The 26,691-nt window shown below is 40.7% G+C and overlaps 1 protein-coding gene across 2 annotated transcripts in view; it reads left to right on the forward strand.

Moving 5' to 3' along the window:
• Positions 1 to 26,691, forward strand: part of lamb2 (laminin, beta 2 (laminin S)) — a 75,853-nt gene that overhangs the window by 43,801 nt on the left and 5,361 nt on the right. Inside the window, exons 12-30 of one of the 2 annotated variants that reach the window (XM_035940689.2) lie at positions 4,313 to 4,425; positions 6,174 to 6,253; positions 7,138 to 7,273; positions 8,456 to 8,614; positions 8,821 to 8,948; positions 9,893 to 10,025; positions 10,556 to 10,748; positions 12,599 to 12,742; positions 14,265 to 14,496; positions 15,561 to 15,730; positions 16,136 to 16,171; positions 18,737 to 18,961; positions 19,042 to 19,259; positions 21,368 to 21,464; positions 22,762 to 22,943; positions 23,027 to 23,217; positions 24,704 to 24,888; positions 25,031 to 25,272; positions 25,978 to 26,181. In XM_035940689.2, the coding sequence (XP_035796582.2) occupies positions 4,313 to 4,425; positions 6,174 to 6,253; positions 7,138 to 7,273; positions 8,456 to 8,614; positions 8,821 to 8,948; positions 9,893 to 10,025; positions 10,556 to 10,748; positions 12,599 to 12,742; positions 14,265 to 14,496; positions 15,561 to 15,730; positions 16,136 to 16,171; positions 18,737 to 18,961; positions 19,042 to 19,259; positions 21,368 to 21,464; positions 22,762 to 22,943; positions 23,027 to 23,217; positions 24,704 to 24,888; positions 25,031 to 25,272; positions 25,978 to 26,181 (3,068 nt within the window). The remainder of the gene's footprint in view (positions 1 to 4,312; positions 4,426 to 6,173; positions 6,254 to 7,137; positions 7,274 to 8,455; positions 8,615 to 8,820; positions 8,949 to 9,892; positions 10,026 to 10,555; positions 10,749 to 12,598; positions 12,743 to 14,264; positions 14,497 to 15,560; positions 15,731 to 16,135; positions 16,172 to 18,736; positions 18,962 to 19,041; positions 19,260 to 21,367; positions 21,465 to 22,761; positions 22,944 to 23,026; positions 23,218 to 24,703; positions 24,889 to 25,030; positions 25,273 to 25,977; positions 26,182 to 26,691) is intronic. The other variant, XM_023293635.3, reaches the window with a different exon arrangement.

Raw genomic sequence — 26,691 nt, forward strand, 5'->3', positions numbered from 1 at the left:
CCCTCTGGCTCCCCTTGCCCGTCACCCCCGCAGTACCAGAATTCAACAAGCTGCCAAATCCCCACCATCATCAGCTTCAGACAACCTCGGCAGCCCTCCCTCAGAAACCCCCATTTTGCTAACCTTCGCCCACTTCCACGGACCTCACAGCCTTGTCCCCAGAAGCCCTCCCCTAATCACACATCCACACTTCACCTGAACTTTGCCCTCTTCAACACCCGCTCCGTCACCAGCAAAGGCCCCATTCTACAATTATTCATCCTGGACAATAAACTGGACTTCCTCTGTCTAACCGAAACATGGCACAAACCACTGGACTTCTACCCACTCAACCAAGCCACCCCCTCCGGATACACGTACCTCAACTCACCCCGCCCAGAAGGTCGAGGAGGCGGCATCGCAGTCATCCACAAACAGGTCTTCACAACCATCCCACTTTCCATCCCTGCCTCCCCCTCCTTTGAACACCTTGTTTTTAAATCACCCGGTCCCACCCCAATGGTCACTGCTATCATTTACCGCCCACCTAAACCAAACCCCTCATTTCTCCCTGACTTTTCCCACTTTGCCACCCAGCTATTAGCTACATCTCCGTCAGTCCTCTTCCTTGGTGACTTCAACTTTCACATGGACAACCTTCACAGTAAATCTGCCTCTGACTTCCTAGATCTCCTACAATCACTCAACCTCACCCAGCATGTCAATTTCCCCACCCACAACCATGGACACATCCTCGATCTGGTTTGCTCCTCTGGTCTTACAGTCCTAAATATCTCCAGCTGTCATCTCTCCATCTCTGACCACCTAGCAATAACTATGGACATCAGCCTCCCCACCCCCCTGCCCAAGGAAAAACGGACAATCTTTTTTAGAAACACCAGATCACTCTCCCCCTCTGTATTCTCCGCCTCACTGACCACTGCATTGTCCGTCTCCCCTCCCCCGTCAATCAATAACCCCACTGACCTCATCAACCACTACAATCATACTCTCTCTTCCTGTCTTGATCAGCTTGCTCCCCTCAAATCCAAATTAGTTACTTTCTCCCACTCTGCTCCATGGTACACCCCTGAACTCCACCTCATGAAAGCCCATAAACGACAGCTAGAACGTCTTGTCAAGAAAACAAACCTGACAGTTCACCGCCAAGCCTACTCCGACTTCCTCCAACAATACAAAGACGCCCTGAAATCTGCACGGTCCACTTTCTACTCTGACCTGATCAATACCAGCTCCAACAACCCCAAATCCCTCTTCTCAACTGTCAATAAACTCCTTGCCCCCCCGGACACCGTCTCAAACTCGTTCACCACTGACAAATGCAACCTATTCCTCTCTTTTTTTCATAACAAAATCATCTCCATCCACAGCAGCCTTGTCACCTCTCCCACTTCACTTGATCCCCCCTCTCCTCCACCAAACCCTCTGAACTTTCCCCCCCTGGCCCACTTCTCGCCCGTTTCCCCCCTGGACCTGCCCAAATTCATCACTGGAACTAAAAACTCCACATCCTGCCTGGACCCCATCCCCACTGCCCTCCTCAAAAACTGCCTCCCTGTTATCGCCCCCCTCATCTCTAACATCATCAACACTTCCCTCAGTACTGGCTGTGTCCCCTCACCCCTCAAGCTCGCCTCTGTCTCCCCCATCCTCAAAAAACCTGGTTTGGATCCAACCTCCCCTCACAACTTCCGGCCCATCTCCAATCTCCCCTTCATATCCAAAACATTAGAACGTGTCGTCGCTGCCCAGTTGAAAACTCACCTCACCTCCAACAACCTGTATGAAACCTTTCAATCCGGATTCCGCTCTCATCACAGCACTGAAACTGCTCTCCTCAAGGTCACCAATGATCTCCTCCTCTCCTCAGACTCTGGACAAGTCACCATCCTCATTCTTCTCGACCTCTCTGCAGCATTTGACACAATCAATCACTCCATCCTCCTGTCCCGCCTTCAATCCTCCATTAACATCACCGGCACCGCCCTCACCTGGTTCACATCATATCTCACTAATCGACAACAATTCATCAAGGTCAACAACTGCACATCACCCACCGCCCCCCTGTCCCATGGTGTCCCTCAAGGATCAGTACTTGGCCCCCTCCTCTTTATCCTGTACCTCCTCCCCCTCGGCAACATCATCCGCCGCCACAACCTACACTTCCATTGCTACGCCGACGATATCCAACTCTACATCTCCACCAACACCACCGCCACCACCACCCTCCCCTCTCTCTCCAGCTGCCTGGCCGACATTAAATCCTGGATGAGGAAAAATTTTCTCCTGCTAAACTGTGACAAGACTGATCTCATCCTTATTGGACCTAAATCACTCACACCATTTCCCCACCCCCCCATTACCATTGATAACACCACCCTATCTCCTTCTGCTCACATCCGCAACCTCGGTGTGATATTTGACAGCAACCTCACTTTTGAACCCCACATTAATCAGATCACCAAAACTGCCTATTTCCATCTCCGCAACGTCGCCCGTCTCCGCCCCTTCCTCTCCTTCTCAGCCGCTGAAACCCTCATTCATGCCTTCGTCACTTCCCGCCTTGACTACTGCAATAGCGTTCTCTTCGGCTCCACCTCCAAAGTTCTCAATAAACTTCAACTCATTCTGAACTCTGCTGCCCGACTCCTCACCCGAACCTGTTCTCACGACCATGTCACACCCGTCCTGCGGAACCTCCATTGGCTCCCCATTTCACACCGCATCCAGTACAAACTGCTTCTCCTCACCTTCAAGTCCATCCATAATCTAGCCCCCTCTTACCTTACCGATTTGCTCCTCCCCTACACCCCCCCCAGGAATCTCCGTTCCTCCCACACAAACCTCCTTTCCATCCCGCACAGGACCAGCCGGCGACATTGGGGGGACAGAGCCTTCGCCATTGCCGCCCCCACACTCTGGAACTCACTCCCCCATGCCCTCCGTGACTGCACCAACCTCACCACATTTAAATCCCTTTTAAAGACTCACCTTTTTAGATCTGCTTTCCTTAAGTGATTCTGTATTTTATCTTGAACTTGTTTACTATCTACTGATTTTAATTATCTGTTTTGTTCTATCTTATTGTATTTTATGTACAGCGTCTTTGAGCTTTTGGAAAAGCGCTTTATAAATAAAATTTATTATAATTTATTATTGTGATGTATTTTAACAGCAGATACTGTAGATGTCCAAGACAATAGAATGTCTTCTATTTATCTCACTTAACTTTGCATATTTATCTCACCTGACCTAACCTAAATTAATGGAACTTATCTCGCTCATCTTAACTTTTCTTCTCTCTTAACTTATTTTTTATCTCACTTATCATATCTTATCTCACTTAATCTAATCTAACCTAACTTATCTCACTTAACTTATCTTACATAACTCATCTCGCGTATCTTATCTCACTTAACTTTACACATCTTATCTCACTCAACTTAGCTTATCTCACTTATCTCACTAAACTTATCTCACTTCTATTATCTCACTCAACTTAACTCACTTATCTTTCTTAAATGAACTTATCTCACTTAACCTATCTTAACTTATCATATCTTATCTCACTCAACGTAATTTAACTTATCTCACTTAAGTTAACTTGACTTGACTTGTCTTAACTTATCTCACTAAACATAACTTATCTCACTGAACTTATCTCCCTTAACTTATCTTGTCTCACTTAACTTATCTCATTTAACTTATGTCACTTAATTTTACTTATCTTAACTTATATCATTTCTCACTCAACGTAACTTAACTTATCTGACTTAAGTTAACTTGACTTGTCTTATCTTAACTTATCTCACTTTAATTTATCTCACTTAAGTTGACTTGTGTAATCTCACTTATCTCACGTATCTTATCTTACCTATCTTATCTCATTTAACTTATCTTACTTATCTTACCTCACTTAAATGATGAAATCAGAGATAATATTTTAAAAAAGAATGACTCTTAAATATATTTTTAAAGTTAAAGTTAAAATATCATTGAATATGACAACAAACACACATATTCATTATATGTCCTCTGTTTTTTTTCCCCATTTTTTGTTGTTTTCCCCCATTTTAGTTAATTTCTTTTGTCTAACTAATAAATTCTAAATTGTTTACTTTTTCTGTTTGTGTTTTTTTGTAATCACACTATCCCCGATGCTTTAGGAGTTTTCTTAAGATAAAACATTATAAATTGGGAGACTATCTGCAGGTTTTCCTCTCAGGCTGTGCTCAAGTTTTAAGAAATACTTCTGAATTCTTGCACTAAAATATAAAATATTTGATGATAATTTATGTATTTTTTCCTACAGCCTGCCAGTGCGACCACAGAGGAACAGTATCTGGCAGCTCCCAGTGTGATCCAGTTAGTGGAGACTGTTTCTGCAAACGTCTGGTTACTGGTCGCAGCTGTGATCAGTGTCTGGTAAGAACACACTAAAACTCTCTTTAGGCTATGGAAGCCCATTTCTGTCAAAAAAAAAAGTTATGTTAACACTATGAATATAATTATGGTAAAACATTTGGACTTACTCTTTCAGATATTGAGATGAAATTAGACAATTTCATCAATGACATCAATATAATATTACATATTACATCAAAACAGCCAATAATGTAAGTTTTAGTTAGAGTCTGTAGCACATGTAGCAGACAGCGATGCTAACTAGCTATGCTGCTAACTAGCCGGTGCAATACGTTGCTGGTTGCATCATTTTCTCTTTTCAATAAGACTCCAACATATATTTAGAAGATGTCAGTTCATCATTAATATCCCTAAAAATATATCTTTTATTCTCTGTTTCTGTTGCTGATGTTTTCTCACTTTCTTTTTAGAACATTTATTTGCCAATATTTGATTTTTGCATTAGAAGTAGATGAGAAATGGGGTGAAAAATAGCTGTAAAATGACATTAAATAAGAGTTGAACTAGATCTTTAACTTCATCCCCACTTAGTCTCTTTCTGTTTGATTTCTTTTACAACGTTAATATCTTATTCTTAGCATCACACATGGTTCAGGTGGCAGTATAAGAACATGTTAACTTCACTTTATGCTGCTTTTCTCTCTGTTTCTGTGCGGCTTTTGTTCATAGAGAAAATGAACAAAAATTAGATGTAGTCTTTACATTGTGCATGTTTTTGTGGTGATTTTGCAACTTATTGTCGCAATTTCACCTCTTTTTGTTGAGATTTTGTGTGTTCTGATTGTGGTTTTATGTCTTCATGAGGTAACTTCATCTCTCTTTCTGGTAATTTTGTGTGTTTCGGTTGTGGTTTTCCTATCATTTTATGGTGATTTTGTATATTTTGTGGTGACTTTGTGCCTCTGTAGTGATCTTGAGTGCTTTTGTTGGGATTTTTCATCTTCTTGTGGTCATTTTTACCTTGTCGTGGTCATTTTTAAAAATCTTTTTGGTAACTTCTCATGTTTATGTGGCGATCTTGTGTCTTTATGTGGTAATGTCACCTTTTTTGTGTTGATCTGGTTGCAGTTTTTACCAGAACTCCGATGTGTTTTTTGTCCCAAAATGTCATGCGTCTGTTGACTTCCTGCAATAATTCAGCCTCTTGTTCTGAAACCCACCGAGCCGGGAATAGTGTCGGCAGGAATGTGAGCTCCTGTCGGGGTCGAGCGTCTAAATTTAGCTGCTGGGATTCGAGGCTTGTCCGGTTGGTGTGAGGTTACAGCGGGCCTAACATGGTCAGGGTCTGGACCCGGTCCCAAAGGGGATCCTGTTGTCTGATGAGGCCTCAGTTTAGACACAATAAAGAGAAGAGCGGAAAAATTATTTTAATAGACAAGAAGGAAGAGGTGAAACTGAACTTAAATGTACATTCAGACGTTCATTTTGTCACTGTTTTTAAACCTAGTGAGAAAAAATACAACCGCACACTGCTTTATTATAGTAAATTTTAACTGAATTAACTCAAAAATGAGCGGGTTCTTGTGAGAAAGTGCAAAAACATGAAGATAAAACAGCTCTTTTTGACATAAAATAAGTGAACTAAAGTGACTTTAATGATGCCCCGAAGCTGTGAATGTTGTTTTACTGGATCGTAGATTTGAACAGTATCTGTCTTTATAGTGAAACTGCAGTGGAAGTTCGCGTCAGTCCAGAATAGAGATGAAATCATGCAACCATCCATTCATTCTGTCCTTCTGTCCTTCCAGCCTGAACACTGGGCTCTGAGTCACGACCTGAACGGCTGCCGAGGTTGTGAATGTGACGTCGGAGGAGCTCTGGACAACCAGTGAGTGGAGCTACAGCTTTATTCTGGAGTCTGAAACTGGTTTAAGTTAGATTTTACAGCTCAGGGGCTCCATTTAAATGCTTTAGGGTTTAGATTAAAACATTCAGAAATAGATTCCTGTCACAAAAATAGATTTATTAGTGTTTACTAGAGAGACAGTGTCTGAATCACAGTTTGTTGCCCTCACATAGTATTTCATGCAGTATTCATGCAACTTACTACTTAGTCATAATAATGGATCTTAAACTGTCTGTAAAGTTCTCTAAAGACGCTTTAAAAATTTTTCCTCCAAACATCCTCTCAATGCTAAAATAGTCGTAGTTCACTTTTAACCTCACAGGAACATTACTTAAAATTAGAACTTCTTTTACTTAAACTGCTTTTAAAATATATGGATAAATCACAGATATTGATAGATTTTAGTTGTTGATAGTTTAGTTTAATTAGCCCCAAAACAGACAGATTTAATGCAATAAAAGGTAAAGAAATCAAATGAAGTGAAAATGAATTAATTTTATAAATGTTCTCACCTCTTAATATTTTCTTAACTACATATTCAGGTCAAATTTTTTTTTAAAAAATTCTTACACTTTGTTTTATGTACAAATGCCTGTGAAACTCTGAACAGTCTCTTCAACTCTACTTTCTATTTAGTCTAATTGTGAAATGCTAACATGCTAACATGCTAAATATCACAGACATGCTAACACGGCTGTCGACTCTTTATGTTGTATAAAAATGAAGGTTTTAGTCAGGATTTTTTCTTCACCCAGCAATTGCAGCCATATAGATATTTATATATGTGTGTGTGTGTGTGTGTGTGTGTGTGTGTGTGTATGTATAAAATGTGGCAGTGAAATAATAAATGTGTTCATTATTGGTAGCTGCTCCATGGACAGCGGTCAGTGTCGCTGTCGGAGTCACTTGGTCGGACGTCAGTGTTCTCAGGTGGAGTCTGGATTCTTCTTCATGGCTCTGGATCACTTCCTGTATGAGGCAGAGTTGTCCAAGATGGGTCAGGTGAGGCTGCTTTTACTCTCAGGATATATTTATCTTTTATCTAAACATCAGCTCCCGTCTGAATGCTTTATTTTCTTTAAACAGATAGATCAAATAAGGCAAATCGAAGGATTCATGACTGTGTTGAATGAATTCAAATCAATGCACTGATTAATATAGATGATAATAACTCAAGTAAATATCATTAACATGTGAAATTCATGTAATTTTTATTACTTGGTGGAGGTTATGTGATGATCAGCATTGGTTTGTCTGTCTGTTTTCTTTTAGTTCCACAGTTAGCAACAGAATTCTTAATATTCGGTACTGATGATTTAACGATTAACGATGTTCCAAGCCTTAGACGTGCTCCAGCTGTGAGTGAACTGTAATTATGGGAAACGTGACTGATTTTCACTTTTGAAGCGGTAGCACCCAAACAGCAATCTTAAAAATTGCTCCCGGAGAGTTTTTTTATTTTTAAAAATACAAATGGAAGGAATCATGAAAACCGAGAGGAGGGAAGAGAAAAGTACAATTTACCCACTCACATACACTAACGTTCAAAAGTTTGGGGTCACCCAGACAATTTCATGTTTTCCATGAAAACTCACACTTTCATCCATGTGCTAACATAACTGCACAAGGGTTTTCTAATCATCAATGAGCCTTTCAACACCATTAACTAACACAATGTAGCATTAGAACACAGGAGTGATGGTTGCTGGAAATGTTCCTCTGTACCTCTATGGAGATATTCCATTAAAAATCAGCTGTTTCCAGCTAGAATAGTCATTTACCACATTAACAATGTCTACACTGGATTTATCATTCATTTAATGTTATCTTCATTGAAAAAAAACTGCTTTTCTTTCAGAAATAAGGACATTTCTAAGTGACCCCAAACTTTTGAATGGTAGTGTATTTACCAAACGTTGGTCTATTTAATTCATTGTATTTTCTACAGTCTGTTGCCTAAGTTTTACTGAATAAATAGGATCTATATTTTTATTCCAGCATGTTTGAGCTGCTTACAGAAATGTTTTTAAATCTGTATCCTATTTTTCTGTTGTTTTTCTTTCTTTTATGTGTGACTGAGATGCTTTTAAACAAACTACAATCTTCTAAAAAGACAGATCAAAAAGCAAAAGCAAAAATCCTGTATTTCCAGCAGTGTCTGACGATGTCTTTGTCTGTTTTCAGGGCAGCATGTTGGAGATCAGGGAGCATCAACCCGGTCGACCGGCCTCATGGACGGGTCTCGGCTTCTCCTGGGTCCCTGAAGGCGGCACTTTAGAGTTTATCATCAGTAACGTCCCATACTCCATGGAGTATGATTTACTGATTCGATACGAGTCACAGGTTGGTGATTATTCCAGCAGTCCACACTCAGTTTGCACTTCTAGACAACTAAACTGCATTCTTAAATTCTTAACAAATGCAGTTTAGTTGCAAAACAAATGTAAATTTGTGGAGACTAGGTTGGTTTATTCATCATGTCTCCTGGTAAATGCTGATAAAGGCAGTGTTTTCAGTCTACGCACTGACCCTGCTCTGGTTCTGTCTAGATGCCTCGGGACTGGGAGGAGGTGAGGATCACGGTGATCCGTCCGGGACCGATTCCCACCAGCAGCCCCTGTGGAAACACCATCCCAGACGACGACAGAATCACCGTCTCTCTGCCGGCCGGATCCAGGTCAGAAACTCTCAATCTGTCAGGAAGAGAGAGTTCAGATACAGCAAGCAGGAATAAATTAACTTTAGTAAAATGAGCCTACTGGGATGTTTAGGTGAACCAACTAAAGGCAGCAAAAATACAACCAAAACAAAGAAGACTAAACATAAGGGTCAGAAGAACTGTCAGGAGAACAAACTGACAAAGACAAATGGAGAAACAAGACTATTTAAACAGTGAGAACTGTTTAAATAGTCTTGTGTCTCCATTTGTCTTTATCTTTGTCTAATGCTAAGGTTAGTGACTGGTCTACTGGGGCTTCTGGCGTAGCACCTTGGGCTGTTAACCTGGCTTCTTGAATGGACAGTGTACCATCTGAGGTTGCTTGAGCCAGTACTTGGGTACCTGGGGTTGCTGGAGCCAGGATGTGGGCCCCTGGTATTGCTGGAGGACCTTGGGTTGCTGCGATACCATTCGCGCCTTGGGTTGCTGGGGAATTTGGGTTGCTGGAGGACCTTCGGCACCTGGGAGACCTTAGGTTGCTCTTTATCTGGTTGTCTTATGTCCTGAAAATTTCCCCCACTGCTACATCAGTAAAGGATCTATCTATCTATCTATCTATCTATCTATCTATCTATCTATCTATCTATCTATCTATCTATCTATCTATCTATCTATCTATCTATCTATCTATCTATCTATCTATCTATCTATCTATCTATCTATCTATCTATCTATCTATCTATCTAGGATAATCAAACTAGAGGGAAAAGAGGAACACACAAATTTAAAAAAAATCAAACAGGAAGTAGCTGTAGAGAGAGATATGAAATCTACACAAAGACAAACAGAGACACAAGAAACAGAAAAACAAAACCAAACTGGAATCCAGAAACCACGACACACTGATATGTGTAGTCATGTTTTTGCTGATGTAAAATGTGTTCTGATTGTGTTCTGTTCAGGTTCGTGGTTCCTCCTCAGCCAGTTTGTCTGGAGAGAGGCGTCACCTACACACTTCGCTTCGAGTTCAGACGCTACCAGGACGCTAACAGCATCCTCAACGGAGCTGCCAACGCCATCGTCCTCGTAGACTCTGTGAGAATAACTCCTTTATTTACATTCCTCTAAAATAAGTGGATAAATCGCTGAAGATATTGATGGATTGTGATTGGATTTTCTTCTGCTTTTGTCATAAATAACCTAAAAAACAGACAGATTTAACACAATGTGTGATCAGGACATGCAAAAAAGGTGACAGAAGAAATGGACGAAAAAAAGAAATTATGGGAAACACGACTGGGACACAGCTAGATGTGTTTTTATTCTGCTCTACAATGTTCTGAGAAAGTTCTGCAAAGTTCTTGTCATGTTTTCAGCAGGAAATTTTCTTTTAGTTCCCAGGATGTTCTTGCTAAAGACATATTTTACACAAATCCTTGTTAATTTCTTAAGTATTTTTCTGAAGATGCTGATGTGAACCTAGAAACTGTCACCAGCCCAGATAACTGACTAATTGTTTTGCATATTACTGCCCTTCCCTGTGCTGTTTATTCACTTCTGTGGGTGGGTAAATTGTACTTTTTCTTTCCCCTCCTCTCTGTTTTCATGATTCCTTCCATCTCCAGGTCGCCTTGATGCCTCGTCACACTTCCATGGAGATGTTCAACGCTGGAGATCCGTCCTCCAACACCAGGAAGCAGACCTACGAGCGCTACCGGTGCCATGAGGGCGCCAAGAGCGTCGCCCGTCCAATGATGAGCGACACCTGCGCTAAACTCATCATCAGCATGTCGGCCATCATTAACGACGGAGCTCTGCGTGAGTGAAGAACACTTTTAACTTGTTTTATTGTGGATGGACAGACATGACTTTATTAGTGGGATTAGTAAACATTATTCATCGTATTTTATGGTTTTTCCCTCTTTATTTTACACCTTCTTGTTCATACGACTTGTAAAGACCATTGTGTTAGTTTCAAATGACTCCTATAACTCCTAATTTTCTGTTATGGAATCACTGAAACACATGAATCTTTGTCACAGAAAACAATCATGCATTTTGGTTCCATCATGCAGGATTATTGTGTGTTTTAGTGCAGAACAAATTCACACAAACTGCAAATAAATCATCTGGAAGGAAACCAAATAACCAAACCTCATCTTCGTATTTCGACAAAACTTTAGTACCTTTGCTCCCTGCTGTGGTTTCTGTCAGTCAAAATCAGTCTGCATGATCATTTTTGCTGTTTATTTCAGCAATCCACGTTCTTGTTGGTACAAGATGTTCCAAAATCCCACTTTTTTGGCAACAAAAAGTCCAGCACTGATTGATAGTAATGGTTATAGATGGTGGAGTTGACCAGTAGTCAGATTTTAAGATGCATGAGGAACTTATTCCCAAAAGATTGTCAGGGAATATTGTGTTCTTTGGACAAAATTGATATATTCGGGCACAAATGAGGTGCAAAGTTTTGGAACAAACCTAGTCTGGGTATGTAAAAAATTGCTTTATTTCGCCATATTATGGTGAGGAAGCAAGAACATGGATGGAAGTTTCACCTTCATGTGACAGAAATAGGTTTACATTATTGTTTCTGTCGTTTATTACAACAATCATGCAGACTGTGACAGTTTAAAATTGTGAAATTAACCAGTAGTCAGATTGTAGGAAGCACTGGGAACTTATTCTCAAGAATTTGTGATTGTGATTCCTAGGACAAAATGTATACATTCTGACACATTTATGAATGTGCCTTCATCCAAATCACATATAAAATGCTTTTTAGGTGGATTACAAACTTAACAACACAGTGTGTTTCCGAAAATGTAGAATTTTGTCCAGGGACCAGCAGGTTAACTCGCTAATATTTACTAATATGTTTAGAATGTGCTCCAGACAATTAACCTTTATTTAAATTCTAATTCATCAATTTATCACAATCACAAGATAGTTTCAGCCGTCAGTTTGTATCTTTTCTTTTTCCACTGTAGTTGTAATCAGTGTCAGAAAGGTCTTCAGGAAGTAGCAATCTGTTTTAAAGCATCTTGAACCTTTTTGTGCGTTGTTGTTGTTGTTGTTTTCAGAGGAGAAAAAAGCAGCTGCTTCATCGTCGGTACATCTGAGCGTCTCTGAAATGCTGCTGCTGATTGATTAAACCTAAAAAAGACGAGTGCTGATTGTTGACTGAAAAACAATTTCTTAGTTTATATTGGCCCTGGTCACTTTGAAAGTAGCATAAAAGAAAATTAAAGTATGATAACAGATAGATACTGTGTTGTTTACTCTTTGAGGTAACTTCTTTGCCAGAAAAAAGCAGCTTGGTGCTTCTCAGCAATCACGAATGCTGATTGGTTAAACTCAGTAATGACCAAATGCCATTTTTATGCTCTCCTGGTGTCGTTGTCTAGTCGTGTTTTCTCCTCTCTAACATCACCATCAACAAAATAAACTTCACAATACTGGACAAAAGAACAAACCTCCATTGTTTGTTCTCCCATCTGCAAATAGAACTACAGTCAAGTCCAGTAACTACTATTTATTTTGATGCAGTTGGAGTGAAAACTGTTGGATCGTGCACCATAGTGGAGTCAGGAAGGCTGAACCTCTTCACTCCTGCAGTAGAATGCTCAGGTTGGATTTTCTGATTCTGGTTCTTCTCCGTCCTCCAGCCTGTAACTGCGACCCTCAGGGATCCGTCAGCTCCTTGTGTGACGTCCGAGGAGGTCGGTGTCGCTGCAGACCCAACGTTATCGGCCGACGCTGCGACCACTGTGCTCCGGGAACTTACGGCTTCGGTCCTTCAGGATGTATCGGTGAGAAACTCCTTTTACCTTCAGATCTGGTCCATGTCGTCTGGTTAAAGATTCACATCCAATGTTTAAACTTTCTGTTCAAGAGCAAAGGAAATTAGTTTTCAGGGGAATTATGATTAAATCTCCTCACACAAAACTGAGATTACTGGTTTTGAGCTATCTTCAGACGTTTAAGGACAACAAAAACTCCGACCCAAAAGCCAAAACTGCACTTATTACTGCAAAACATGCAGGATCAGATGCCTTGCATGTTGTATTTTTCTTTCTCTTTTGAGAATCTTTCCCTTTCTTTTTGAATAATCTTTTATATAGTTAGTTTAATGTACCTATACACCTCTGACTTGATGCACTTGAACAGGTTTGCAGACAATGACAAATAAAGCTATTGTAATTGTAACATGGTGCAGCTGTACATGTGCAGTCTTTGTGATGAACTCTGCTGTGCTGCTGGCGCCCCCTACTGTCTCTCAGTGCACATTAGATTCATTAAAATCAGTCAACTGCACATCCTTCTTCTTTCTTTTTTCCTTCGATTCAAGTGTGAAAAGTCTCACATAAGTTTTTATCGCACCAAAGCTTAGAGATGTTGCTCCTTAAGTGAAGAAAAAGTTTGCATTTTCACTTGAGTTCTGTTGTTTATTTTAACAATCCATTTTCCTACTACACAGGTTGTTTTTAAATACCAACATTTGCTGTGAGCTTGTTTTAAGGCAAATTGAATGTTGGTAGCTGCTGCTTTGCTAGACAATAAAAAAAGAAAGATTTTATGGCTTCTGGTTAACTGTGGAAGATATCAGCAAGAGCAAACCTAGTCTGGGTTGTAAAAATGGCTTTATTTCACAGTGGGGAAGCAAAAACAAAGATGGAAGTTTCGCCTTTATGACCAAATAACAGCCAAAAAACAACTGCAAAACTGAAAGAAATAATGCTGCATTAAAAAACTGTAATAAACTGGAGCTTGACTTCTCATTTACAGGATGTTGAGCTTGTTTTCAGACAAATTGAATTTTGGCAGCTGCTGCTTTGCTAGTCCATAATAAAAAGAAGGGTTTTATGGCTTCTGGTTCACTGTAAAAGACGTCAGCAAGACAAAACCTAGTCTGGCTCATAAAAAAATGCTTTATTTTGCCGTGTTACGGTGAGAAAGCAAGAACATGGATGGATGTTTCACCTTTATGTGACAAAAAACAGGTTTGCATTATCGTTTCTGTCATTTATTACAACAATCCGCATTCATACTAACACAGATTGTTCTGAAATCCCACTTCTTAGCAGTAAAAAGTCCTGCAGTGAGTGACAGTGATGGATTAAGACAGTGAAGTTAACCAGTCGTTAGATTTTAAGACCCACTGAGAAGTCGTCACCAAGAATTAGTGACGGACTATTGCATTCCCTCTGCTAAAATCAATCTATTTCTGCAAGTTAATGCAAATTCATCTCCATTCTTCTTCTGTCTTTCCACCTGTCATTCATTTTCCTCTCCTTTTCCCCTCATGTTCTTGTTTCTCCTCCCTCCGTCCAGCTTGTGGCTGCAGCCTCGAAGGCTCCGTGACCCGACTCTGTGATAAGTTGACCGGTCAGTGTCAGTGTCGTCCCGGAGCGTTCGGCCAGCGCTGCGACGGATGCCAGGCCGGTCACTGGGGCTTCCCCAGCTGCAGACCCTGCCAGTGTAACGGACATGCAGACCAGTGCGACCAGAGAACCGGAGCCTGCATCAACTGTAGGGACAATACTGGAGGAGACAAGTGTGACAGGTGAACGTCTGTCAGGGGTCAGCCTGTGTTTAACCTCAACATATGGATGGATAGTGAGCTGAGTTGTTTTTATTTTGATGTAAATAACCCAAAGTCAGACAGAGTTCATGCAACATGGGATCTGAACATGTAAAGACAAAAACTCTGAAATTATATTAACTAAACTAGCGAACTAAACTTTCACTAAATTAACTAAAATTCTGTAAAAAGCATCAATAAAACAAGATGTTATGCTCTAGTAATGTTTTCAATGGGAAGGTTCCTTTTAGTTCCCAGAATGTGAGTTGAAATTTGTCTAAAGACGTTCTGGAAATGTTTTTAAAACGTTGTCCAAATGTGGGAACATTGTGGGAATTTTTTATAGCAGAACATTCTCAACAGAAACATCCCCAAAGCATCCTCAGAACATCGCAGTTAAAATGTTCCACCTTTGTTAATATTTTAAATTACAGGAACATTTTATAGAAACACGTTCTTTCTTCTGAGAGCTCAATAACATCTGGAGAATGTGAGATGAAATCTGTCCAAAGATTTCTGGAAATGTTCTTAAAATGTTTTCCAAATATGGGAGCATTGTGGGAGCTTTTTATAGAAGAACTCATCAGCAACATCCTTAGAACATTGCAGGAACATTTTATTAAAACCCATTCTGTCTTCTGAGGCCTCAATAACATCTGGAGAACATTTTGTGAATGTTGGTTTGAGAACGTTCTTCTTTTGTTATCATGGAACATAATCTGACAACATCCTCTAAACATCCTCTGAATGTTAAAACGTTGTTTTATTTTGTGCAGCCTGTCAGGTCTTTAGATTTTTTTTATAATAGTGTAAGTTTTTATTAACTCTGTTAATATGGTTGTTTACAGTCACAGTCATAAATGGAAATCCATGTGAGGATGCAGACAGGAAGCTGAAATCAGCTGTATTGACTGAACAACTCTTTTCTTGGTTCTTATTGGCTCGGCCATTTTAATAGTAGCATTTAAACAGCAAATTAAAGCACAATAATTGACAATGGCTGTGCTGTTTTACTCTTTGAGTTAACTTCGTTGTCATTTCTGCAGATGTGCCGGTGGTTACTATGGTAACCCAGTGTTGGGGATATCATCCGGAGGTCACTGTCGTCCATGCCCCTGTCCAGATGGACCCAACAGTGGACGCCATTTTGCTGCATCTTGTTACCAGGACAACCGAAACAGACAAATTATCTGCAACTGTAACCAGGGATACACAGGTAAACCTCAGATATAGCCTCCTGCTCTGTTTCTGTATTTCTAAATCTGTTCATCCACTTCATCCTCAGCGAGTGATGCTGATGAATCCATCGGAGTGTCTACATGTTTGTATGTCTCTGCAGCTACAATGAATTTCATGTAGATCATCATGATGTGCTCTGTTTTAGTTTTCAAACATCACCACCAAACCTCATCTGAGTCAAAAACATCCAAGTTGTGTTTGTGTCTTATCAACCAAAGGGCACCTCAGTGGATCATCCAACGATAAAAGATGACTTTAGAAAATAAAACTCCAGTCTCCTTCATTTTGTATCAGTGTAAACTCAGATGAGGTGATAGTGATGTTTGTCGGTGAATGGTAACCTGTTTCATTTCCTCCTTCCCCTGTTGTATTACCGGTACAGGGATTGTTAAACGCTCCGGGGCGACCATTTTTAAGCGTGAGTAGAGATGGTTGACCCCTGTCCCTTCCTCTTATCCCTCTCCACCCACCTCCACCCTCCACTCCACCAGTCCCACCCTTCTCCTGTGTGAGGCCTGGATCAAAAAGTTTCCCATCAAATGCTTTGTTTTTTTCCTTGGCTGCCTGTGTGACACTAAAGAGCCACTAAAACCACAAGTGGTTAAGTTTGAAAAAAGTCTGTGCAAATGTTCCCAGCATAAGAACCTGAGCCAGAATCTGAACTTTTGAGCAAATCTACCCAAAAAAGAAAGAAAGGGTGGTATGTGTGCAGAGTCTGGGTCAGCTTCTGTCTTTTCTGTTTGCAGTAAATTTAACTGTGCAGTTTTATCTGTGAATTAATGTTTAGCAGTCATTTCTCGCACATTATTTCAAGCCTGGCTTTTCAGATGAAGCACCACGAAGCACTGCTGAAGCTTTGTTAGATAGAGCCACGTGACTTTGAACAGTTTAGATTTATTTAACCCCAAAAAACTCAAAGAAGCTGTAGCAGATTACTTTCATTCCTGTCCTCCATCCAGCTTTGCTCTCATCTAATCTTCTCTTCACATCATCTTTCTTTCCTTCTCTAATTTCCTCCTGTGTTCCAGTTCCTGCTCGGCTCAGATATGCCAAATTTTTCTATTAGTGTTGGCAAATAATGTACAAACAGGGAAAGAGAACACTAGAGGTAGACTGGCAGAAGAATCCTGACCGTTGCTGGAGCTGTATGATACTGTTTATTTCAAATAGTTGATGACATTTGCAGCTATAATAATAAACTTGAAAAGCACTCAGAGAGCGCAGTACTCCACCAAGGCTGCTCAATCCCCTATATGGCATTGTCAGAAATGCAGCTTTTTTTTTTTTTTTCAGAAATGCAGCCTTTTTTTTTTTTTTTTTTTTTTAAAGAAATGCAGCATTTGTTTATTAGTTATTGACGATCAGACATCACGGCAACATAGAATGTGTCCATTTAATATAGATGTACCCACAAACAAAATGACCTTGCACTGAGCACAGGTGTGTGTTATGTATGTGTACGTTATGTACGGATACCGAATCATGTGACCTAAATATGTAGCGGGCGGCGGGAATTGATGGGACTCGGAAACAACCCCAAAATTTAATCAATTGTTCCTTGTATCATTTCTGATGGATAAGTCCTGATAAGTCTAAGCGATGGATTTGTAGTAGGATCACATTTATGTGATCGTCAGCAGGCAGCTGACGTAGTGTTCACTTGTTGTCATAGTTACAGTGACACTGTACCGCTATCTCACAATGATACTAAAGTCTTTAACACATCCGTGGATCCAGACTATAAGCTGCATCACTGCCAAAATCTAATCAGTTGGTCCTTGTGTCATTTCTGACCTTCCCTGATATTGTCTTCGAAATCCATTAGTCTGTTTTTGAGTAATGTTGCAAACAGACAAACAGACAGACAGACAGACAAACCGATGATGATCGTCACATAACTCCGCCACGTTCCTTGGCGGAGTAATAACAAATACAAAACTTTTTCACAATGTTGTGACTTTTTGAGCTGTGTTAGTGTATTCAGAGAATTGACAGCTGGACTCTACCCAAAGGAAGCCTTTTGGAAGAGTAATAGCAGCTGAGCTAACTTTAGACAACACACTTAGATACATTGAACTGAATTCACATCGTCATCTCATAGCACTTTACATAGTAAGATGAAGATGTTACAAATTTTAAACAGTGAAACCCAACAATTCCAAAGTTTCCTGATATAGCCGACACAGATAATACTGAATACGGCAATCAAAAGAGGAGGGAAACAGACAAAACAGGCAAATAAAATAACAATAGACACACACAAAAAAAAAAACAGGAAATAACTGAACAAAGTAGCCACTTTATATCTTTATCAGATGTCTGTTCTCCTGTACTGGGAGCTATTTGTTGTGCAGATTCATCTATTTTCAACTCAGCCACACAGAATACAAATTACCATTTTGGATACTGTAAACCAGACGGTGTCCTTACATTGGTTTATTTCTTGAATCGGACTGAGGCATGATGGTAAAATCAAAGAATGTAAATGACTGCTGACTAATGTGAGAAGGCATCCTGTATGTGATCAGTAAGTACAATAATTCGTCATGTAATCTACTGAAGAAGGGAGTTATGACCTTAACTAATGAGAACTGGTTAACCAAATCCCACTGAGTGATGATATGTAACAAAACTGATGTGAGTAACAGACTGTATTAATATAAGAATGTCTTTGATTTGCAGAAAAGTGTCAGACTAACATGTTCCTTTCAATAGACAAGTCCAAAGAAAAAACATCTTAGTCTCAGATTAGGACTCGGTAAAAATCCTTGTTCCTAATTACATTGTTAAACCGAGATTAGCCATTGATTCTGCTGCTGTGAATTCACTAGTTTCCTGCTTCCTGCTTGGGAAAACCCTCACCTCACTTCACAGAATCTCAAAAATGAAAATCACTGTTTTTTTGTTAGTATCACGTTTCCTTTATCCACTCTGCTATGGCTTTCAGTTTGACTGCTTTTTGTCATTTTTTTCCCCAACTCAGGAGCCCGATGTGAAGAATGTGCTCCGGGTTATTATGGGAACCCCTCTCAACCGGGGGGCCGCTGCCAGCCGTGTCAGTGCAACAACAACATCGACATGTCGGACGTGGACGCTTGTGACAGGCAGACTGGAGAGTGCAGGAAATGTCTTTACAACACGGAGGGACCAAACTGTGGCATCTGCAGGAGCGGATATTTCGGAGATGCTTCCCGGCGCAACTGCAGGAGTGAGTGACATCAAGAAACACTTGCTTGTAGTTAATGTTTCAAAAAAGCCCTGCAATGATGGCAAACTTTTATTCTACAGAGTGCACATGCAACTTCCTGGGAACCGAACGCACTCAGTGTATGGAGCGTGAGGACTGTGTTTGCCAGCGAGCTACTGGACAATGCCAATGTTTGCCAAATGTCATTGGTCTAACATGCGACCACTGCGCCCCGAGTCACTGGAACCTGGCCAGTGGAAGAGGCTGCGAACCATGCAGCTGTGATCCCAACAACTCTGTCACCTCTTCCTGTAATGAGGTACAGCAACACCTACACCAATCAGGCATAACATTATGACCACGTGCCTAATATTGTGTTGGACCCCCTTAAGTTGTCAAAAATGATTTGAACCATTGGGCCCGGAGCAGAGGACCTCTCAGGTAGTCCTATGCGGTCTGGACCAGGGGACCTCTCAGGGAGTCTTATGGGGTCTGTGGACCAGGAGACCTCTCAGATTGTGTTATGGGGTCTGGACCAGGGGACCTCTCTGGTTGTCCTATGGCATCTGGACCTGAGAACCTCTCAGGGAGTTTAATGGGGTCTGTGGACCAGGAGACCTCTCAGAGTGTGTTATGGGGTCTGGACCAGGGGACCTCTCTGGTTGTCCTATGGCATCTGGACCAGGGAACCTCTCAGGGTGTTCTATGGGGTCTTGATCAGAGCATTGGCAGTGGATCCTTTGAGTACTCTCGTTTGTTCAGTAGGGCTCCTGGGAATCAAACTTGTTCCACTGCATCTTGCTGATGCCTGATCAGAATTGGGTCTTGGAAGTTTTAAGGTCAAATCAACATCTTGGGCGATTGTCATGTTCCCCAAGACGTTCCTGATTGTTTGATGCTTTTGCGATGTGGTGGGGTGGATTTTCCTGCGGGGGTAGACCAGTGACATTTGGTATTTCCATTTGCATGACAGAATGTGCTTGTTCTGGGTGTTGTGACTCAGTCTGCCTGATAAGGGCCAGTAATGATCAGGCAGCTTTGTCAAACATATTGTCAAAAATGTATTCTGGATCAAAAATTAGAGTCTTCAAAAAGTTTTCAAGAAAGAGTCTTCAAGCAGTCTTCACAGTCTGATGCGAATAATGTTTATTCAATGCAGAGGCTGTAAGAACAAAAATGAGCAAAATCTAGAGATTTTAACTGACTACACAAAGCGTTGCATCGTCTTTCATACCTATGCAAATTCCTTCCAAACACTCCTCTTCCGTTCTGGAAGGCCACAACCCAGTGTCTTAAGACACAATCAGAATGTATATGATGTAATCATGTCAAAAGTTTAACCCCTTCTCTTTTTTTTATTTCTGCTAGGTTGGCATTATTTCTGCCTCACTCAGCATGACTTTGGTTTCAACTCACAGATGAAGAGAGGGCACGTGCTTCTGGTCTTATGCCTTATATGGGCTCCATGGGCTTCTGTTGGGTTGTCGTTTTCCCACAGGATTATTTTGTGTATTCATAACTTCAGTTGACACATTAGGTCTTCCAATCTTATCATTTTTTACTCTTAAATTTGATTCACACATCCTACTTGTCTGATTTTATCATTTATTTCAATCTGAAAATGCCACAACATTGGACAGTCCCATCAACATGGATGCCAAAACCCAAAGTTTTCCAGCAGAACACCTCATAGAACCAATATGATCAATGTTATTCACTTCACCTGTCAGTGGTCATAATGTTGTGGCTGTTTGGCGTTTATCTGAGAATGTTTAATTTAATGTGCAAATACATTCATAATGCAGAGCTAGAAGGGTACTTCAAAAAGTTCATCCAGAAACAAGGGATGTAATTCCCTTTAAAGACTCACAGCGTAATTTCTTTGCAGTTGAAGTCCTTTGACAATCAGTAGGTGAGAAGGAAACCAAAAAATGGATAGTTTCTGGTATGTGTTGGATAGTTACACATCTGTCATTCATCAACATGCAGTGAATGGCCTCCACTTGAACGTCCATGCTCACTGATTTTGGGCCCCCTGACCACAACCTGGCCCACCCGAAATCAGCAAACCCACATTTTTTTTTTAAATTTTTTTTTTTTTTTTACAGCTAAATAGCAAGAAGAGTCTTTGCCAAGTGTGTTGGCCATGTCTTTGTGGCTGTCCTTGGGCGTCATTCCTTTTGATACAGACCTTTCTTGTCCGTCCTTGGTTTTCTTGTCATCTGCTCATTTTTACAGGGCTTCAGCAGCAAATAAATGACAGCAAACATTAGAGTTTTTGCCGACATTGATGTAAGGCTTTAAAGTCTACGGTTATAACTCAAAATGAAAGTTACACCCCTTGTTTCTAAATGAGGCTGAGAACTTTTTGAAGTACCCTTGCAACGTTCCATACTTTTTACTATTTCTCTCCTTTTTGTCGTGTAGTTTACTGGACAGTGTCAATGTCGCGATGGCTTTGGAGGGAAGACCTGCACAGACTGTCAGGAGAACTACTGGGGAGACCCAAGGACTCAGTGCAGAGGTAAGAAACATAAAGACATAATGTACGATTTGACAAAGTGTTGAGTTGTTATAATGAGGAAACCAAAAGATTTGATTTTAAAATTAAGTGCTTGGGATGTGCACAAGGACGTACACTACTGTTCAAAAGTTTGGGGTCACTTAGAAATGTCCTTTTTTTGAAAGAAAAGCAGTTTTTTTTCAATGAAGATAACATTAAATGGATAAATCCAGTGTAGACATTGTTAATGTGGTAAATGACTATTCTAGCTGGAAACAGCTGATTTTTAATGGAATATCTCCATAGAGGTACAGAGGAACATTTCCAGCAACCATCCCTCCTGTGTTCTAATGCTACATTGTGTTAGCTAATGGTGTTGAAAGGCTCATTGATGATTAGAAAACCCTTGTGCAATTATGTTAGCAATCGAATGAAAATGTGTTTTCATGGAAAACATGAAATTGTCTGGGTGACCCCAAACTTTTGAACGGTCGTGTATATCATTTTGCAAAAGGAAAAAAGAAAGAATGAATAAGCAAATATGTTTAACAGGGACTCCATCTGAACTCTGAAGAACATATACAAAGAAAAGTGTAATCCTTAGTGATTAACAGTCAGTGTGGATTCCCAACTCAGCAAAGCAGGCAACAGGGTTCAAGAATGGATTATTGGTTTGCTGTGATATTTCATTTGGCTATACTGTTCAAATACACGATGGCTGTTGTTCAAGAAAACTCATTCACTGCTCCCTGTAAAATGGACACTCTCTAGTGAGCAATAAACGTATTTTGGACGTTTACCTCTTAGCGATAGCTTTAGGCTAGCACTGTCTGCAAAATAAGTTCTGGTTCAACTGACACCAACAGGTAAATTATTCAGGCATTTTCAGTGTAACGAGGAAAGTAGGCTAGTTTGTGGAAGATTGTACTATTAATTCCAATTTCAACCATATTTGCTAACTCGCCTTCCAAACACGGCTCTGAAATGTGCTCATCTCTCTCTCTGTGTAAACAATCGCTGTCAGTGTTGACTGACTGTTACTAATTGGTCAAGTAAAAATACAGATAGTCGGAAAAACACAGTATTATTGGCCATTCTCTATTATAAACTAATTGCTGTTATCTAATACATACTCAATGCACAGATTGTGGCCCACAGCTCATTTTGACTAATACTGAAACACAGTGCAGCTCCTGGGATTCTTATGTGGTGTTAAGCCAACATTAGACAAGGAAAAAAAACAACACAAAAGTTCTCATTATAACTCGGCCTCCTTGTTGCATATTAACTAACCTCTCTTCTTCTTCTCTCCCTCCAGCTTGCGACTGCGACTGGCGTGGGATTGAGACCTCCCAGTGTAACCGGTTGACGGGTCACTGTGTTTGCCAGCAGGGGGTGTCCGGTGTGCGCTGTGACCAGTGTGCTAGAGGCTTTTCTGGACAGTTCCCCAACTGCCAGCCCTGCCACCAGTGCTTCGGTGACTGGGATCGCATTGTGCAGGTGCAGTTTTGATCCTCAGTCACCAGATACCAGATGTAAAATGTTTAATAACTGATAAATTGCCAATTTCGTCTCATCACCAGGACTTGGCAGTGCGTACCAAGGCTCTGGCTGAGCGTGCCCATGAGATTCAGACCACTGGACTTATTGGGCCCTATGAGAAGGCCTTCAAAGAGCTGGAGGAGAAACTGACACAAGCTCAGGGCATCGTCAATGCACGCAACGCCACTGCTGCAGCTGTCGCTACGCTAATGGAGCTAATGGAAGATCTGAGGTATAGCTGTTTGATTCCACTGCATTTTAAACGTTTCCCGTGTGAAATTAATCATCTACAACAGGGATAATCTACTTTCCCTGGGGCATTCTTTGCAAAGTGACAGGATATATTTATAACTCACCTTTCTTTGAAATTCTTGTTACTCCGCCAAGGAACGCCGCAGAGTTACATGACGATCGGCGTACGCTTGTCTGTCTGTCTGTTAGCAACATTACTCAAAAACAGACCAACGGATTTGAATGAAATTTTCAGGGAAGGTCAGAAATGACACAAGTACCAAGTGATTAGATTTTGGCAGTGATGTGGCTTATAGTCTGGATCCATGGATTTGTGAAGGATTTCCCATTGCGAGATATAGCATCCGGCACAGCGTCACTGTAACCGTGACAGCAAGTGAACGTTGTGTCAGCTGCCTGCTGACGATCACATGATTGCGATCCTACTACAAATCCACTGGGACTTATCTGTTGGAAATCAGACAAGGAACAATTGATGGAATTGTGGGGGTTTTTCCGAGTTCCATCGATTCCCGCTGGCCACTACATATTTAGATCACATGATTCTGTATTCGTACATAACATACACATGTGCATAACACACGCCCGTGCTCAGCGCAAGGTCATTTTGTTAGTGGGTACATCTATATTAAATGGACATTTTATCTTGCTGTGATTTCTGATCATCAATAACTAATTGTTAAGGAATTAATTCCAGGCTTCTTCATGGAACAGGTATCACCACCACATCTTTATTAGAAAATTCATTAACATAGACTGCCAAACGACAAGTCACAATTTCCTGGTACTCACAGAATTTTTCACATCCACGTGTCAGTGCCCACATCGTTCAGAATAAAAGCATGGCTCAAAACACAATGAGTAAAAGCATATAAATTTCATGTTGCTTAACACTCATAAAAAATGATGCATTTCTACAAAAATATGATGCATTTCTGACAATGCCATATGGGGTAATGAACAGCCTTGGCGGAGTACTGTGCTCTATGAGTGCTTTTCTTGTTCTTATTTTGATATTAACCTTTCCCAATTGAACAAACAAAAAAAATCCCATTGTGAATCAGTTTATTTTCATTGTGACTTACAAAATGTGAAGCCAAAGGAAGTCTTTGCACATCTGTTTCATGAGGCAGGTGTGTAAGAGACGGATACGCATAACCAAAAGTTTCCAACAGACTCCTGCACACTCTACAATTTGCAAGGATACATTTATTAGCGTAACGTTTTGGTGCTAAATCTTCATCAGGCAAACAGTTTGACGTAGCTTCAGTATGAGATCTAGCACCAAAATGTTGCACTAAGGAATGTATATTTGCAAGTTAGAGCATATGCATCAGTCTTACTGGATTTAAAAAATGGTCAACACCCTATCGCAAGCTGTAAGTTGGATATCGCTGATCAGCAGTTATTTGATTTAAGGTTTTTAGTTTTTTGAAAACCCAACAGCTGCTTGTTTTGTCCCACAGAGCCCAGATTGGTGACACCACAGATACCTTAAACCGTCTGGAAGGAGATCTGACCATCGTCCAGGACAGCAACTCTGAGGCGAGTAAAGAACTGAGCGCTCTGGAGAGGGAGGCTAAAGAACTGAATCTCACTTCAGAACAGCTGCACCGCCAACTGGATATTCTCAAAAACTCCAACTTCCTAGGTGAGAAAATGGGAAATTTCAAATTTTTACACCTAACTTCCCTCATATAAGCATTAGTATGTCCAACCTATATCCCCAAACTTACTCCAGCATCTCTTTGCTTCATCTCTAATGTGATGAAAATGTCTTTCCTTTCCTCTAGGTGCGTATGATAGCATCCGGAGCTCGTACAACAAGTCTCATGATGCAGAGCGACGTGCTAATGAATCAACGACCACCAGACCGAGCACCGTCAGCCAGTCTGCAGACACCCGCCGTCGCACCGAGCGCCTCATCGCAGCCAAGAAGGACGACTTCAACCGGAAAAACGCAGCAAACAAGCGAGGGTTGGGAGACCTGAATGCCAGAGCACAAGGCCTGGACATGAAGAAGATCAACGAGAAGGTTTGAGCTCGTTCATTAATCTTTGTAGCTGCTGTTAGCATGGTCAAGTTTGACAGAGAAAAGGAGTTCTGGTGTTTTTTATAATTTTTTTGACCAAATAAATAAAAAAGAGATTACATCAACCCATATAAGAGTTAAAATTGCAGAGTATCTACAAACAAAATGTCCTCTTCTAGTCAGTTTATGCAACTTTAGATTATTTTTTTCATCAATTCTTGTAAAGGGAAGGTATTTTAATCCCCAACACTGTAGCAGAGTGCTACTCAAAGGGAATTTGAAGGAAACTTTGGATTTGTTGGGTATCTCTGTTTAAAATTTGTAACGTCTACATCTTACTGTGTAAAGTGCTATGAGATGACAATGTGAATTCAACTCAGTACAAGTTAGCTTAGCTGCTATTACTCTTCTAAACTGCTTACTTTGGCTTTAGCAAGAGTCCAGCTGTGTTTATTTCCCTCCAACATGACTGCATTTGACTACTGCTTCATTTATGTATATGGAATAGCTAAAGGAAGATGTTTGTTCAACAAAATTTATATTTTTTTTAGCTCCAAGCCCTAGAAAGGCAGTTTTACATTTTATGGAAAAAAATATATATTTAAATGGTACAACTAATTATTTAAATTCAGATTCTGGTCTTAACATGTTTTACTGTGTTTTTGCCTAATATACCTAATAACACTGATAAAATCCGTACAAATCCAGGTGTGCGGCGCTCCAGGTGATGCTCCTTGTGGAGAAAGTCCTTGCGGTGGTGCAGGTTGCCGTGACGACGATGGGAACCGTCACTGTGGAGGCCTGAACTGTAACGGTGCCGTGGCAGCCGCTGATAACGCTCTGGAGAAAGCCAAACATGCAGAGAAGGAGCTGAGCAAAGCTATGGGGGAGGTGGAGGGACTCTTTACCAAGGTATGGAGGGGATCAAGTACAAAGATGAAGCACAAATGTGTTTTTTATGGCTTCATAAATTGAGACAGATCTCCCAAATACAAACGTGCATCAGTAGCAACAGTGGGATACTGATGGAAAACACTTGGTTTTGTCAGAAATACAAGAAGAGTGTTATTGTGGAGGATAAAGAAAAGATAGTCATTTACTTGTTAAGACCTGTTGGTAGAGCTTAGTGGAGTCTGTAATGACAATTTTTCCTCATGTAGAAACTCCAGCCAACCTGTAATCTTTACTTTTTTCATTATTTGAGAATTACACAACATATACATCACTAAACTCATGGCTAAAATCGCAGACTCTTTCATTGTACATAGTTTTACACTGATCCACTTTCACTGTTTGCTTTTGTTTCAAGGCAGCTTCCCTCTAACAGGAGGACCAGATTAAATCATAGATCAAACCTCTCACAATAGAGTGGTGGGCTGCAGACTTTGTGTTTTGAATAATATGCAGCTGGATTCTCAGACA

Source organism: Amphiprion ocellaris, chromosome 8 (assembly GCF_022539595.1).
Source record: "Amphiprion ocellaris isolate individual 3 ecotype Okinawa chromosome 8, ASM2253959v1, whole genome shotgun sequence".
NCBI classification, from domain to species: domain Eukaryota; kingdom Metazoa; phylum Chordata; class Actinopteri; family Pomacentridae; genus Amphiprion; species Amphiprion ocellaris.